General features: G+C 49.7%; 1 protein-coding gene across 1 annotated transcript in view; it reads right to left on the bottom strand.

Annotated features, from left to right (window-relative positions):
* Positions 1-12,229: 12,229 nt before the first annotated feature.
* The window catches only part of TFB1M (transcription factor B1, mitochondrial), a 183,097-nt gene continuing 178,119 nt past the window's right edge, over positions 12,230-17,207 (bottom strand). Inside the window, exon 8 of the mRNA XM_082250264.1 lies at positions 12,230-12,787. Within this exon, the coding sequence (XP_082106390.1) occupies positions 12,544-12,787 (244 nt within the window). The 3' untranslated portion in view covers positions 12,230-12,543. The remainder of the gene's footprint in view (positions 12,788-17,207) is intronic.

The following is a 17,207-nucleotide window of genomic DNA, read 5'->3' as shown; positions in this document are numbered from 1 at the left end:
AAATGGTCGAAGAGGAAGTGAACAACCCTTTTTGAGGTCCATCCGTGAGCACAAATAGAGAGCCTGACTTCGTGAAAGACTCTGTAGCTGCCAGGTACACCCTAATTGCCTGGACCACATCCAAGGCATGCAAAGCAATTTGCTTCAGATGTTTAGGCCTGGGACACAGAGAAGGCAACACAACATCTTCATTCAAATAAAAATCAGAGACAACCTTTAGAAGGAACTACGGACAGGGATGAAGAACCACCTTATCCCTGTGAATCACCAGATAAGGTGAACGACAGGATAACGTAGCCAGTTCAGACACTCTGCGCGTAGGGGTGATAGCCAACAAAAAGGCCACCTTCTGGGGCAGCATAAGCAGGGGATTCTCCTGAATATTTTCAAAGGGAGGCTTCTGTATGGCTGAAGGCACCAAATTGATATTCCAAGGCGGCAACAGAGCCTGCACTGGAGGGACCAAATGTCAAACACTCTGAAGAAAGGTACGCACCAGGGGGTGTGTGGCCAAAGGTCGTTGGATTAAGATCGCCAAAGCTGACACCTGGCCTTTGATGGTACTGAAGGCCAACTTCTTGGGTTCAACCCCTCATTGAAGGAAGGTAAGGATCCAAGCTACTGAGAAGGAGCGAGGGTGAACCCCAAGCGATTCACACCATGCAATGTACGTCTTCCACATACAATGGTGGATCTACCTAGAAGTAGATTTCCTAGCTTTCAACAGTGTAACGAATCACTGATTCAGATAAACCCCTATCCTTCAGCACCTGGCATTCAGCAGCCAAGCTGTCAAAGCCAGCGACTGTAAAGCAGGATGGAAGATCAGTCCTTGGGAAGCAGATTTTCCCTAAAAGGAAGCTTTCAAGGAACCTTGGCGACCAGCCACACCAGATCGGCGTACCAAGCCCAACGAGGCCAGTCAGGAGCCACTAAGATGACAGCAATCCCTTCTGCCTCAATCCTGCATAGGAGGTATTGGCAGAAGCTTGAGAGGAGGCAAGGCGTAAATCAGCCCATACTGACCCCACGGGTCCACCAGCGCATCTGTGGTGACCGCCAGAGGATCCCTTGACTGAGCCACAAACCTCTGCGCCTTTCTGTTGAGCCGAGACACCAACAGATCCACCTTGGGGGGTACCCCACCAGAGACGCAGCTGATGAAACACCTCCGGATGAATGGACCACTCCCCTTGGTCCAACGCCTGCAGACTAAGGTAATCTGCCTGCCAATTTTCCACCCCAGGAACATGTACGGCAGAGAGGGCTGAAACGAATCATTCTGCCCACCTTGGAATGCCGGCGGCCTCACTAAGGGGGCACTTCTTGTGCCCCCTTAGTGATTGACATAAGCCACGGCTGTTGAATTGTCCGATTGAATGCGCACTGGACAACCTGAAGACAATCCGTCCAATGATCAAGGCACAGTCTGATCGCTCGGAGTTCCAAGACATTGATCGGTAGTCTGGCATCCGTGGTGAGCACTGTCCAATACAAGGGAGAGGAAGGATTTTCCCAACCAAAGCGACGGAGAACAAAGCCACCATATCAGGGACTCCCCCGTTCCCCGACTTAAGCCGGATTTGATTGTCCAGAGACTGCGGAGTCTTGTCCCATTTGGTCAGAACCTCCCTTTGCAGGGACCTCGTATGGAACTGTGCAAACGGAACCGCCTCGAACGTAGACACCATCAGGCCCAGCACCCGCATGCAAGCCAAGAGGGACGACCATCTGTTGGGACAGCAAGAGGCGAATTGCAGCCTGCAATTTCTGCAGTTTGTCCAGAGGAAGGAGCCCTTTGGCTAAGGCCGAGTCCAGAGTCAGGCCCAGATAGTCTAGCTTCGTGGACGAAGCCAGAGCAGACGTCTGAAAATTCTGAATCCAGTCGAACTCCCGAAGAGTTCGTATTGTGATCTCCAGGTTTTCCACCAGAGTAGAGGGAGACTTGGGTTTGCATCATCCAAGTAGCCCAGTACCACGATCTTCCGTCGGCATAGCAAAGCTAGCACCAGGGCTAACAATTTTGTGAAGACCCGAGGAGCAAAGAGAGACCAAAGGGCAATGCCACAAACTGATAATGCTCCTCTCTCCCACATCAAAGCGGAGCAAACACTGGTGACTGGCACATATTGGAATGTGAAGGTAGGCATCTTTGATATCGATAGAGGCGAGGAAATCTCCCTGACGCAGGGATGCCACCACTGTTCCAATGGATTCCATTCTTAACTTACCCGCACAAAGCAGTTGAGCACCTTGAGGTCCAGGAATGGAGGCACTTTGCCTCCCTTCCTGGGGACTGTGAACAGGTTTGAGTAAAGACCCTGAAAAAGCTCTCAAGTCGGAACCAGGACAATCACCCCTTAAAGGAACAGATCTTGTACTGCCCCAAACAGACCCTGTAAGCGGTCTTGGGACAGGCGTAAGTTGGAAGGAAAAACCTTGCCGGGGGACAAGAGCAAAACTCGATCTTGTAACCAGACCAAATGACTTTGTGGACCCACTTGTCTTGCACCAGGGAATTCCACGGATCCAGAAACCAGCAAAGCCACCCCCCATCCCCGATACGGGTGAGGGCGCACCTTCATGCTGAACAGGGCTCAAAATATAAAGTCCTGAGCTACTAGCCAGGCCTTAAGGGTTACTCGCCACCAGTTGCTCCACCCAACTCCTACCCTGCCCCGCCCCTAAACACGCCCTCATAAATGATCTCATGAAATTACACTGTTAAATGTTTTTGCATTAATGCAGAAGTTACAAAAATAATTAACAACGTTTTCAGTGCCCATCAGTGCAGCCCCATCAGTGCCCATCAAGGGTCTGGAGGGCGGGGGGCTTAAGAGCACTGGGGAGGGGGGGCTGAAGAGCACTGGGGGGGCTGGAGAGGGGGGGGGGGGGCTGAAGAGCACTGGGGGGCTAGAGAGGGGGGGGCTGAAGAGCACTGGGAGGGCTGAAGAGGTGGGGGGCTGAAGAGCACTAAGGGGCTGGAGAGGGGGGGGGGCTGAAGAGCACTAAGGGGCTGGAGAGGGCGGGGGGGCTGTACAGGACAAATAAGTTGTATAGGAGGGGGATGGGGGGCTGCATATAGATGAATTGATCTTTCCATTTTCCTCCTGCAACCGCTGGATGCCTGCAGAGAGGAGAATCGGGCATCCAGTGGCTGCAGGAGGAATATGGAAAGATCAATTCCTCTATATGCCGCCCCACCGTTCCTCCTATCCAGTCACACAGGGAGGCTGCTCAATCCTTGGGCACTCACCTTCTTCCAGCCCCCGCGAGCAGTGCAGCACAGACCGAGAGCAGCTGCCTTAACATGAGGAGATGATCGGCGTGAGTACCGGCTTGACACCCCCCATTGGTATGTCACTGCTGGCCGGATAATGACAGAGCATGGATCATCCCACTGTAAAAGCTTTAATTGTAATTGCTGGGCGCCCGCTGACACACACAGTCCCTGCTCCTAGCCCGGCCTCTTTTATAGACGTCACACGTCCTGGTTGGTCAGGTGTTCTGTCTATCAAAGCCGGGCCAGGAGGCGGGACTGTGTGTGTCGGTGAGCGCCCGGCAATTACAATTAAAGCTATTACAGTTGGATGATCCGCGCTGTGTCATTATCCACTGGCTTTCCTCTCCTCTCTTTCCCTGAGCGGCTCCCGGAGCTCGCCCTACATGATTTTCCACTCGCAAAAAGCGAGCAGGCCAGTGGAAAATTTGAGGGCTGATGCTGAAGAAGCCTTGTCTGGAAAAGCCCGATCTTCGCTTGCCAGACCAGGTTCGTTTGGATCCTCCTGAAGAGGCCCTGAAAGGCTTTGAGCCCTTGTCAGTCGACCCTGAGGGATGAAAAATCTTCTTATGAGCTGAGAAGGAAGGCCCACGTTTGCGACGAAGTTCCTTGCCCTTAGTAGCCTGCGGAAGAAAAGTACTCTTTCCCCTGTGAGACCTTTAATGATGTCATCCAGGGTAGCTCCAAACAGGCGATCTCCTTGGAAAGGAAGATAAGCAAGGCCTTTTTTGAAGTCTGATCCGTAGACCGGCACTTGAGCCTCCTGGGGAGGCATATCCATGGAGAGAGGCACAGACCTCTACAGACTAGACAATGGCAGCCTGACTGCCTTTAGGTATTGGGATGAAATATTTTACCCCATTGAGATCTGATGTGTTTTGAAAGTGTTCCGTTAATTTTTTTGAGCAGTGTAGATACACAATGGTATATGGGATAAGAGTAATTAATTATAAGTGATTGCCTTGTAGTTCTGATTCCCCTCAGCAATGAGCATGTGCAGCAGTCATCTTAGATGGTCAGATTATATATAGAGGGACTACAAACAAAAGACACAATTTTCTTTTCACCATGTGACAGCTCATTTTCTTCACTTCCTTTGACTTTTTTTTTTACCTCCGATGAAGCTCTATTTGAAGAGTAAAACATGTTAGGTTTGGGTGATTTTATTTTGGGAGTACCTTGACTTTAACCACTTAACGACCAGCCACGTAGACCTACGTCGGCTGACTTTAGGTGGTTGTACCGGGGTGATGCCTCTAGCTAGAGGTACAGGTTTTTTAGAGCTGGCGGTCGGCTTTACGGCGGTAATGACCGATGCGGCTCCGCCGGCTGGATGGAGTCCCGATCAAAGCAAGATGCGGCTTCGATCGGGTCTCTGACGACGTAACCCGGAGGCAGCGTCCATGACGTCAAATCCGGGTTACTCGGCTGCTAAAGGCACTGGATTTAAAAAGTGAATGTATTCAAAAATGCAGTTTTCGGTGTTTTGAATACATGGAAGTGTAGTGGAGGGGTCTAGGGTCTTTTAGACCCCCAATACCTCCATAAAGAGTACCTGTCACTGCCTATTGCTGTCACAAGGGATGTTTACATTGCTTGTGACAGCAATAAAAGTGATCAGATTTTTTTTTTTAAAAAAAACCTGTGCTAAAATTAAAATAAATAAAATAGAGAAAAAAAAATAGTTTTTAGCCACCCCTGTCGCCCTGAGCTCGCGCATGAAAGAAAACGTATACGGAAGTTGCGCCGAAAATGAAATCGCTGTTCAAACCCCACGTGAGGTATCGCCGTGATCGCCAGTGCGAGAGCAATAATTAAAAAAAAAGAGCTACACTCTAACTCTAAACTGGCAACTGTTAAAAATTTTAAAAGCGTCGCCTATGGAGATTTTTATTGACCGTAGTTTGCTGCCATTCTGCGGGTGTGCGCAATTTTAAACCGTAACATTTGGGTATCTATTTACTCGGCGTGACATCTTTCACAATATACAAAAAAAATGGGCTAACTTTACTGTTTAGTTTTTTTTAAATGCAGTGAAATGTGATTTTTACAAAAAAACTGAATTTTTGTAAAATCTTACCTGTAAAATTCCTTTCTCTGAGTCCTCCGACAGTCGCCGCCACTTCATATTCGTCACTATGGGGTTAATGACCTTTGCTCCGTAGGAGTAGCTAGGCAACAGAATATGTCAATATTAAAGCTTTTAACATATCCCACCCTCAGGGGGTGGTCCCCTCAGTCAATACCCTCCTACTTCCTGTATCCATACCTCAGTTTCAGTGGAATAGCAGTAGAGTATACAACCAAACCCCAAAAGAGGGGCGGGGGCGGCGACTGTCGGAGGACTCAGAGAAAGGAATTTTACAGGTAAGATTTTACAAAAATTCAGTTTTCTCTTACGTCCTCCGACAGTCGCCGCCACTTCATATTCGTCACTATGGGGACGTCCCAAAGCAGTGCAAACATGAGGGGTGGGAAACGCAGCCGCGCCTAAGGCAACGCCGTCTCCACATCAGAGAAAGGAACCTTACCAAAGGAAGGAAACCAGCTGGGTAGCATGAAAAAAAACTTGCTCAACAGGAGCAACAACCCAGGAAAAAAACAAATAACCTAGGGATAAAAATATATCCCAAACAGCCAAGGGCCCAAAACAAGGGACCCTAAAGAACTGCCGCACTAAGAACCTTGCGGTCAAAGGAAGCATCTGCCGATGCCTGAACATCCACCTTGTAGAACTTTGAGAAGGTGTGAACAGACGACCAAGTCGCCGCCTTACACACCTGGGCTACAGAAGCCCGATGATGACAGGCCCAAGACGTACTCAGAGATCTGGTAGAGTGCGCCTTCACAGGCATAGGAGGAACTTTTCCCTTCAAAGCATATGCCTGTTCAATGGTCTGTCCGATCCATTTGGCGATGGTAGAAGCCGACGCCGCCATGCCCTTCCGAGGACCCTCTGGAAGAACAAATAAGGAATCTGACTTGCAAAAAGATTCAGTCGATTTCAGGTAAACCCTGATCGCCCGAACAACATCCAGGGAGTGCAAATCCACCTCCTTCGGATGTTTGGGCTTCGCGCAAAGCGAAGGCAAGACAATGTCCTCATTGAGATGAAATTCCGAAATCCTCTTCGGAAGAAAAGAAGGGTTAGGTCGCAAGACCACCTTATCCAAGTGAACGAACAGATACGGAGACCTGCAGGACAAGGCTGCCAGCTCCGACACCCTGCGAGCCGAAGTGATTGCCACCAAAAAGGCGACCTTTTGGACAACATAGGCAACGAGATCCTCCTGATCTGTTCAAAAGGAGCATGTTGTAACACGGACAGAACAAGATTCAAGTCCCAAGGAGGCAGAGGTTCCCTCCTAGGAGGGACCAGATGTCGCACCCCTTGAACAAAAGTGCTAACCAAGGAGTTAGACGCCACAGGACGTTGAAAAAGAACGGCCAATGCAGATACCTGACCCTTGATCGTAGCCAGCGCCAAACGCTGGTCAACACCCGTTTGAAGGAAGGACAACACCCTAGACACCGAGTACGTGCGAGGTGAATACCCCCTGGACTCCCACCAGGCAAAATAGGCCTTCCAAGTACGGTAATAGACCTTCCCCGAGCAAGACTTCCTCGCGTTGATCAAAGTGTGAATGACCTCAGGGGAGAGACCCCTATCCTTCAGGACCTCGGTTTCAACAGCCAGGCCGTCAAAGCCAGCGACTGTAAACTCGAAGAGGCAGACGCCACGGCGCGTCGATCGCCAGATTTACGAGGTCCGCGTACTAGGACCGGCGAGGCCAGTCCGGTGCCACAAGAATCACCGCGTGCGGTTCCGAGTTTAACCTGCGAAGGAACCTGGACAGCAGTTGAATCGGTGGAAATGCGTACATCAGTCGGTACTGATGCCACGGAGCTACCAACGCATCCGTCCGAGGATCACGGGTCCTTGCCACGAACCTTCCCACCTTGTTGTTCAGACGAGACGCGAACAGGTCCACCTCCGGAAGACCCCACTTCGCGCACAACATCTGGAAGACATCCGGGTGAAGGGACCATTCCCCCTGGTCCAGGGTCTGGCGACTCAGATAATCCGCCTGCCAGTTCTCCACCCCCGGAATGTGAACCGCTGTTATTGCCGGGACGTGCGTCTCGGCCCAAGACAGAATGTCGGCCACCTCCCGAGCCGCTCGGGCACTCCTGGTGCCCCCTTGGTGGTTGATGTAGGCCACCGCTGTGGCATTGTCCGTCTGCACCCGAACCGGACGGCCCCGCAGCCTGTCCGTCCAACGTCGAAGGCAGAGATTTATCGCTCGCAATTCCAGAATGTTGACCGGGAGGGAGGATTCCTCCTCCGACCAAGTTCCCTGGGCGGACAGAACGCCCAGAACACCACCCCAGCCCGACAGGCTGGAATCCGTGGTGATCACCGTCCATGAGAGAGGACGAAAAGACTTGCCCCCCGACACCGTCGGGGACTGGAGCCACCACAGAAGATCCCTTCTGGTGCGATGACTCAATGAAATCTGGAGTTCTAGAGATTGCGGTCGCCCGTCCCACCTGGACAGGATCTCCGCTTGGAGACCCCGCGTGTGAAACTGGGCGAAGGGAATCGCCTCGAAGGCCGAGACCATCAATCCCAGGCTCCGCATGCACGTCCGGAGGGACGAGCACGGAACGTCCCGGAGGGACCTGACTTCCTCCTGAAGAGTCCTGAGTTTGTCGTCCGGTAGGAAGACCTTCGCCTGGACCGAGTCCAGGATCATTCCCAGGTAGGGAAGACGAACCGACGGGCACAGCGTCGATTTTGGAAAATTTATCGTCCAACCAAACTCCTGAAGAGTCTGCGTCGTGACGGACAGGTCCTTCACCAGACCCTGGCTGGTCGCAGACCGAACCAGAATGTCGTCCAGATACCCCAGGACAGAGATGCCCTGGGCTCTCAACAAAGCCAGAACCGGTGCAAGCACCTTGGTGAATACCCGTGGAGCCGAAGCGAGACCAAAAGGTAACGCCACGAATTGGTAGTGATCCTCCGCAATGGAGAATCGAAGGTACCTCTGGTGACCCTCGAAAATCGGGATGTGAAGGTACGCATCCTTCAAGTCGATGGAGGCCATGAATTCCCCCGGAACCAGGGCAGCCACCACCGACCGCAGGGATTCAATGCGGAACTTGCGAAACCCGCACAAAGCGGCTCAGAGCTTTCAAGTCCAGAATTGGACGTACCTTGCCCTCCTTCCTGGGCACGGTGAACAGATTGGAATAGAACCCCCGAAATCTGTCCCGATAAGGCACCGGAACCACCACTCCCTGAGCCCGCAGGTCCCGCACCGCCAGGTGCAGATCCTGCAAATGCTCCGGAGACAGTTGAAGATTTGAGGGAAAAAATCTGCTCTCCGGCCGAGAAACTCGATCTTGTAGCCAGACCGAACGATTTCCTGAACCCACCTGTCCCGAACACGGGCCAGCCAAGGTTGAAGAAAACCGAGCAAGCGTCCCCCCACCCCAGAACTGGGTGAGGGCGCCCCTTCAGGCCGCATTGTTATGGGCAGCGGATCCGGACTGGCCGGACTTCTGCTTACCTGTCCACGTCTTCTTTTGGGAGCCTTGACCTTTGAATGGCTTGCCCTTATAGTGCGACCGAAAGGCACGAAAGGACCCCTGAGAGGGCCGAAAAGAGGCATGCTTCTTACCTCGAGCGCCCTTAGCCTTGTGGGATTGGGGCAAGAGCGTGCTCTTACCACCCGTGATCCCCTTTATCAGTGTATCCAAGGACTCGCCAAAAAGGCGAGATCCATCATAGGGCAGATTGGATAAGGTCTTGCGCGAAGATTGGTCCACAGACCAACACTTCAACCAAACCAGGCGGCGAGACAACACCGCCACACTGTGCACACGTGCAGCCAACGGTACCATATCCAAGTCCGCATCACACAAATACATGACACCCTGATGGATTTGATCCACCATGGCCAACGTCGCCGGTGGGGCAGAATCAGCCACCAGGGCGCGTCTAAGCACCTGCGTCCAACTCGCGACAGCCTGAGCTGCCATAAGTGAAGCAAAAAGAGCTTTTAGCATAGAGCCAGTAATAGAATAAGTATGACGAGCAAGAGACTCCAGCCTCCTGTCCGTGGCATCCCGGAACACCGGGGCATCCTCTGCAGGAACCGCAGTGGACTTATTCAAAACCGCTATCGCGTGATCCACCGGAGGTGGCACACACCAACGCTCATCAGTAGCGGACGTGAAAGGATAACGCAGCTTGAACCTACTCGGCACCGCAAAAGGCTTGTGTATATTGCGCCATTGTTCCTTAACAGCGCGCTGAAAATCATCAGTGCAGGGAAAAACCTGCGATGTCTTGTGTCTTTTCTGCATCCCATAAGCGGCCAGGGCAGCAGGAGGACATGGTTCATCCTGTAAGCGCAGTGTCTGTTTGATAGAAGCAACCAATTCATCCATGAGTGCAAGCTCTTCAGATGAGCCAGGGGGAGAATTATCAACCCCTTCCAACTCTGCCTCCCCTTCAGACCCCACAAGATCCAGGGAGGAACGGGACCCCGATAAGGAGACCCCAGCCATGGCAGCCCCATCACCCTCACCCTCTGAATCAGAGGAAATTGAAACTCTGGGCCTTTTAGTGGATTGAGCAGCCACAAGCATTTGCACCTGAGCAGCAAGGTTAGCCACAACCGTAGCCAAATCACCCCCTGGGGGGGACACAGCAGTCCCTTGGCCTCCCACCAAGGTGGCAGGGAATTTGCTTTCCTGAGAATCCATGCCCCCAAGTATGTGGAAGAATAAAGGGTTAACTGCCCCTTTAAAAAGCGCGGCGAGCGCAGCCCACCGCACACACACACCAGCACAAGCCGACCCCCACAGGGAAAAAGCACAACTCAGGCAAGGATACAGGGATAGAGAGGTAAAAACCTGGAGAGACCGCTGCTGCTGCTGCCTCGATCGGTGCGCCCAGGGAAGAGGAAGTGATGTCACGCAGGGCGCTCTATTAAAGCCTATGGAAGGCTACAAAAAAATGGCCGCCTGCAGTGCTAACATGCGGCCGGAGCGAGCGCCGCCAAAATGGCGGCGTTTGGCGCCGAAACGCCGCTCCTCCACACACAGTGAAACCGCCAAAAACACATGCAGTAAAGTAAAATAATGGCGGACCGCCGCAGCGGTCGCCGCAAATGTGCATAACACGATACAATCATGCCCCGCAGCACACAGCCTGTCACACAGTTAAACACAGCACATAATCTGACACAGAACAGTGCAGCATAGCCCCCCTCCTTGCAGCCCACAGAATGCAGCCAAGCAGACAGGGAGACCAAACAATGTGAACAGAGGCAGGGTTTCACAGTCCCAGACTGACACCCCCCAAACAGACAGGTCCCCACACAGATACACTTACCTTCTAAATGGCATGGGGAACCCGCACAAGCGAACAAGCCACTGCACATGGGACAGGGAGAGTCGCAGTCAGGACGCAGGAGAATTGCGGTGCGAAACCGCATGGCGTCCAGTGAGGTAGCCACCTCACCATAGCATCCCTATATCGAACAGGGATGGGTCGTTCAGAGTGCCAGGAAAAGTACCTGACTGAACACTCGATGGCAGGCTGGGAAGCCACTGACCCACAACCTGCGAGCAGGGGAATCAGCCCGAGACCCAGCGCGCATGATCCTCTTCATCAGAAGACCTAACTAACGCTGACAAAAGTAACAGCTAAGTAAAGAGAGAGAAAAAAACTCAAATAAAATTAAAAAAAGAAGAGAAAGGCTGAGACAAAATGCCCCAGCATAGAGACATCCAGCTACTCCTGACAAGCTAGACATTGAAACTGAGGTATGGATACAGGAAGTAGGAGGGTATTGACTGAGGGGACCACCCCCTGGGGGTGGGATATGTTAAAAGCTTTAATATTGACATATTCTGTTGCCTAGCTACTCCTACGGAGCAAAGGTCATTAACCCCATAGTGACGAATATGAAGTGGCGGCGGCTGTCGGAGGACGTAAGAGAAAATGGCGTTTGAAAGACCGCTGCGCAAATACCGCGTGACAAAAAATATTGCAATGACCGCCATTTTATTCTCCAGAGTCTTTGCTAAAAATATATATATATTATATATATATATATATATATATAATGTTTGGGGAGTTGGTAGTTTTCTAGCAAAAAATACTAATTTTAACTTGTGAACCAAATGTGTCAAAAATGGGCTTTGGGCTAAAGTGCTTAATTTCATTTAGGTTCACGAGATTTATTTTTGTCCTGACACATTCTTTACCCCCCCCCCCTTTTCATTTTTGTGGAGTGAGATATGCCTTGTGTCAGTGCAGTCTTGATTATTAGAGAAGCTTTTTTGTGGATACGGTGAAATATAGGGCTTGTCTATCAGTGGATATTTGAGTCCACATGGATGAGTGTACCCGTATTACATAAAGAGATAGCCCACATCTTCAGTAAGAGAATTTACTAGAGAGATTGACTAGTATGCTTTCTCTTTTTCTGTTCATCTCAGTTTTATATGTGGCCAATAGATGGGAGGAGAGGCAGATGTATCCACATCTCCTTATACCAGTTGGTGAGTAGACCTTGTGTTTATACATCCTCTAAACAGCCTGAAACCTTTAAATTAATTGTAAGAGGAGATAAAAACTCTCATATTGTTTATATGTGTATATCAAGAGACATTCAACTTGGTAGATGCGAATATTACCACAGAACGTTGGTTCATATTTAGTGGAATTTAGTGGAACCTATAGGTATACCTGTTATTGTAAATCATAAAAAGGTATGTAAATTACCATAAGGGTTAAGTTTTAGATAAGTGGCCTTTTGTTGGGTAGGGAAGTGCACCCTCATCTGGTTCTGGTAAACTACAAAGGCAGAAAACCCCATAGGAAGAAAATGTCTGGATGGGACTAAACAACTTAAGACATCAGAAGGGTAAAATATATAGAAACTTTATCTGAAAACATGGTAACCAAAACTGTTAGAAAAATGTGACATGCACAATCAATATCTTTAGTTACAGAATGCTTCTATCAAAGGTCAGCATATACAGCATTGGGAGGAAGTATACTTCCCGGTATTGTAGACATCACAATTGTGAACAATATATATTTACGAGACTTTAGATCAATGACCTTTATTTTGAGGATCAGCACGCATTCTTAAATGTTACATTTGCAGTGAGAAACACTATAAAAATGCTATTACATGAGCATCTATTGTGAGCAAAGTCCTAAGTTTTCATACTGTTCATGTTATGATTTCCCCTTCTTCAATTAACCCGTGGTTAGTTTTCAGCCTCTTCTGACGAAGCTCTTCTCGGAAGTTATAGGAAAACAGTTCAGGATCCTTGTCGCACAGTTCTCGGTATGCACAGCATAAATCACCGAAATGTTTAATCGTCAGCTCGGTTGGTCGCAATGTTTGTTCAACATTAGCCAACATTAGAGTTTTGCTAGTGAGTTCTTTACGTTGGTCTTCTGGAAATAATAATCTACAAAATAAGTTTATAAAGAAAAGAACAAAAGATGTAAAACCTACATTAGTAGTTGTTTTGAAAGAAAAAAAACAAAAACAATTACAAACTTTGTGAATCTTTAGGCCCAAGTCAGACTTGAGATCCTGTCACTAGTGACAATATCCCAGCGTCAGGTTCCCTATACAAAGTTGAGAAAAACTGGATTTTTGACTTACCGTAAAATCCTTTTCTCTGAAGTTCATTGACAGATGCAGCTCCATATTCTTCTTGACCATTGGGTTATGCTGCCCCCTACAGGAGTAGGACACAAGGCAGGAAAAATCTTTATCACACCTATGGGGCAGTCCCTGCAGGCATACACCCACACACTCTGCTATAGGATTCAGTCTTGTTGCAAGCAGTGTTTAGAAGAAAAAAAAGAAACCCATCCCACTCATAATTAGAGGGGCGGGCGCTGCGTCTGTCAATGAACTTCAGAGAAAAGGATTTTACGGTAGGTCAAAAATCCAGTTTTCTCTATCGCTCATTGACTGATGCAGCTCCCTATTCTTCTTGACCATTGGGAAGTCCCAAAGCAGTATTTGCACGAGGGGTGGGAAAACAATGCAGAAAAGAATGTAATTCCCCAAAAGGCTAAATTTAGCCAACTAGTGAACATGGAGCTCAACCAGGAACAACTGAAGCGCACCTAGAAAAAACAAACCCTCAAAAGGAAAATGTTCTCTTTACACAGCAGCCTAAAAATCCTTGCAGCCAAAAGAACCCTCTGAAGATGCCAACACATCTACATTGTAGAATCTTGTGAACGTGTGCACAGACGACCAATTTGCCGCCTTGCAAACTTTCATTACGGACGCCTGATAGCGAAAAGCCCAAGAGGCACTCAGCGCCCTAGTAGAATGTGCCTTCACAGGGAAAGGCGAACCCAACCACTTTTTGAGGATGCACCTTCAGCGATTCACACCATGAGGTGTACGATTTCCACGTATGATGATAGATCTCCCTGGAAGTAGACTTTCTGGCCTTCAACGGTGTAGGAATCACAGAGTCAGGAAGACCCCTGTCCTATAATACCTGGCTTAACAGCCACGCTGTTAAAGCCAGCGGCTGTAAAGCAGGATGGAAGATAGGCCCCCTGAGAAAGCAGATCTTCCCTGAGAGGAATTCTCCAAGGAACATCGGCGACCAACCTTACCGGATCTGCTTACCAAGACCGATGAGGTCAGTCTGGGGCCACCAGAATGACCAGAATCCCTTCCACCTCCAGAAGCCTCAGCAGGAGTTTCAGCGGAGGGAACGCATGGATCAGCCGATAATGACCCCAAGGAGCCACCAGTGCGTCTGTGGAGTCGGCCAGAGGATCCTGCGACCTGTTTACAAACCTCTGAACTTTCTTGTTGAGTCGAGAAGCTAACAGGTCGACGTTGGGTGTCCCCCACCGGACACACAGGAGGTGAAACACCGGGTGCAGAGACCATTCCCCCTGATCCAACACCTGACGACTCCGGTAATCCGCCTGCCAGTTTTCCACACCTGGGATGTGCACTGCGGAAAGGGCTGGAAAAAAATTTCTGCCCATTTCAGGATCCCGGCCACCTCCCGGGCCGCCAAGACACTCTTGGTGCCCCCTTGATGATTTATGTAAGCCACAGCCGTGGCATTGTCCGATTGAATCTGGACTGGACAACCCTGTAAATGATTTATCCAGTGACTCAGGCAAAGCTTTATTGCTCTGAGTTCCAGAATATTGATTGGAAGTCTGGACTCTTCTACTGTCCAGGACCCCTGGACACACAGCTTCCCCAGCTGCACAGGCTGGCGTCCGTGGTTACCACAGCCCAATACAATGGGAGAAAGGACTTGCCTTGGCGTAGTTCTAACGAGCGAAGCCACCATAGAAGAGCAGTCTTTGTGTTGTGAATCAACCGAATCATAGTGTGCAAGGACTTTGAATCTTAGTTCCATTTCACAAGAATTTCCCTTTGTAAGGGTCTCGTGTGGAACTGAGCAACCGGACAGCTTTGAAGGTTGACACCATTAGACTTAAGGCTCGCATGCACTTCCACAGAGAGGACAGCTTGCTGGATAACAGGAAACAAATCGCCCCCTGCAACTTTTGCAGCTTGTCCGGGGGAATAAAAACACTTGCCCGAAGCGGAGTCACGAGTCAGGCCCAGATAATCCAGTTTTGAGGATGGTACCAGAGCAGATTTGTTGAAATTGATGTTCCAACCAAACTCTTGCAGAGTCTGTGTGGTGACTGTCAAGTCGCCCAACAGAACTGAATGTGAGTCTGCTCTTAAGAGATGATCATCCAGGTACCCCCAGTACTGCAATCCCCCTTTGTCGCAATAATGCAAATACCAGAGCCAACACTTTGGTGAAGACCTTGGGGGCGGAGGCAAGACTAAAGGGTAACGCCCAAATTGATAATGCTCCTCTCCTACAGCGAAGCCAAGAAAACGCTGGTGTCCAGCGTAAATGAGGATGTGTAAATTCGATGGAGGCCAAAAAGTCTCCTTGGTGTAGGGACGCCACTACTGTGCGAATGGACTCCATTCAAAACTTCTGTACCTGCACAAAGCGGTTCAGAGCCTTGAGGTCCAGGATTGGACGCACTTTGCCTTCTTTTCTGGGCACAGTGAACAGGTTTGAATAGAACCCCTGAAAGCGAGGGGGTCCCGCCTCTCCTAGATCCCTTAACCAATCTGGAGATGGGCGTAAATTAAACAGGAAGAACCTGTCCGACAATCGAGACCAGAATTTGATCTTGTAACCCAATCGGATCAGTTCATGGACCTATTTGTCTTAAATCAAGGAAGTCCATGGTTCCGGAAAGAAGCAAAGACATCCCCCTCACCAGATATGGATGAGGGTGTCCCTTCATGCAGACAGGGATTTGTAGGTCTGGATTAGCCTGCTCTCAGCTTACACGACCATGTCTTCTTGGAACCCCCAGAAGACCTAAATGGCTTAGATCCTTTTTCCTGCGTGCTGGAAGCACAAAAGGGCCGCCTGCAGGCTGTAAAATAAGGCCCCCATCTATTACGCGGTGACTTGCCCTTGGCGGATTAAGGAAGAAGAGTACTCTTCCTGCCTGTGAGTCCTTGGATTGATTCATCCAATGAGGATCCAAACAAACGGTCTCCTGTAAAGGGGAGATCTGATAGAGCCTTTTTTTGCAGCCTGATCCGCAGACCAGCTTTTTAGCCACACCATCCGTCTAATAGCTACCCCCACCGCGGACACTCTGGCTACAAGGGGGGGCGCATCTAGCGACGCATCACATATAAATAGTAGGACTTGGACCATTTGGCCTGTTAGCTCTGTCAGGCCCAAAGAGAGCTGTTCTGTTTCTAGGTCACTTTTCAGTAACTTTGCCCATTCCATTATGGTCTTGCACACCAAAGGGATCACGCTATCACATGTAAGTGGCTGGACAGAGACTCAATCCGTCTATCCACTGGGTCTGTAAAAACTGGGGACTCCTCCACCGGGACCGCAGTAGATTTGTTCAGTCTGGAAACAGGATGGTCCACCTTCGGTGCTACGGTCCATTTTGCGGATACCGCGTCCGCGAATGGGTAGCGCCTTTTAAAATGCTTCGGCACCATTAACATCTGTTTGATGCGCCCCCACTGTTCATTGACAATTTAGTCAAAAAGTTCCGGACAAGTTAAAACCTTGCCCAACTTCTGGGATTTGCAAGTGTAAAAAGACACCTGCGTCCCTGATGCTGCAGAAACATCCGCCATTTTTAGAGTTTCCCGCACTGGCACTACAAGTGCCTCCACAAGCACTTTCCTGCGCGGCTGCAGGCAAGGATATATCGCCCTCGCCACCTGAGTGCGATGACGCAGACCCCTCAGGGTGGCATGCGTTCGCGGCGGCCATATGTACCTCAAAATCTGAGGATGCAGGAGAGGAAGGGGAGGGCACAGGGTGCTTTTTACTAGTGGCTTTTTTTAAAACCAAATCCATTGACACCAGGTTTTCCAAAACTGCCGTTAAGGCAGACAGGAGTTGCGACCCAGAGGTCCCCGCAAACCGCAAGGAGGGGATCTGTAGGTAATTTGTTCCTGGGACTCCATATGAACCCTGGAATAACGCAGTGTCACTCTAGGAAAATTGCAAAAAAAAAAACGGACCACACCTCTGCACCAGCGGTACTACAAGTCCCAGCCACTAGCACTGCCAATAGCAGGGTGAGCGAGGAAGACCTACAGGGACCCCAGACATACCACCAATTGATATGGAGAACAGGATCGGTCTGCTGTGTAGAAAAACAATCTTCACAGGAAGAAGAAGTAACTGGGTCATTCACTAGAGCAAATAGAGTGTTTTTTTACTATGTAAAAGCATATAAAGACCAAAAAAAATGCTTTACTGTCAGTTAAAAAAAAAACACCAGGATTTAACAGATGCCATAAAATGA

The sequence above is a fragment of the Pelophylax lessonae genome, assembly GCF_965119305.1.
Source record: "Pelophylax lessonae genome assembly, chromosome: 3".
In the NCBI taxonomy this organism is placed as follows: domain Eukaryota; kingdom Metazoa; phylum Chordata; class Amphibia; order Anura; family Ranidae; genus Pelophylax; species Pelophylax lessonae.
The sequence above is the reverse complement of the archived record's forward strand: the minus strand, read 5'-3'. Positions and strand labels throughout refer to the sequence as shown.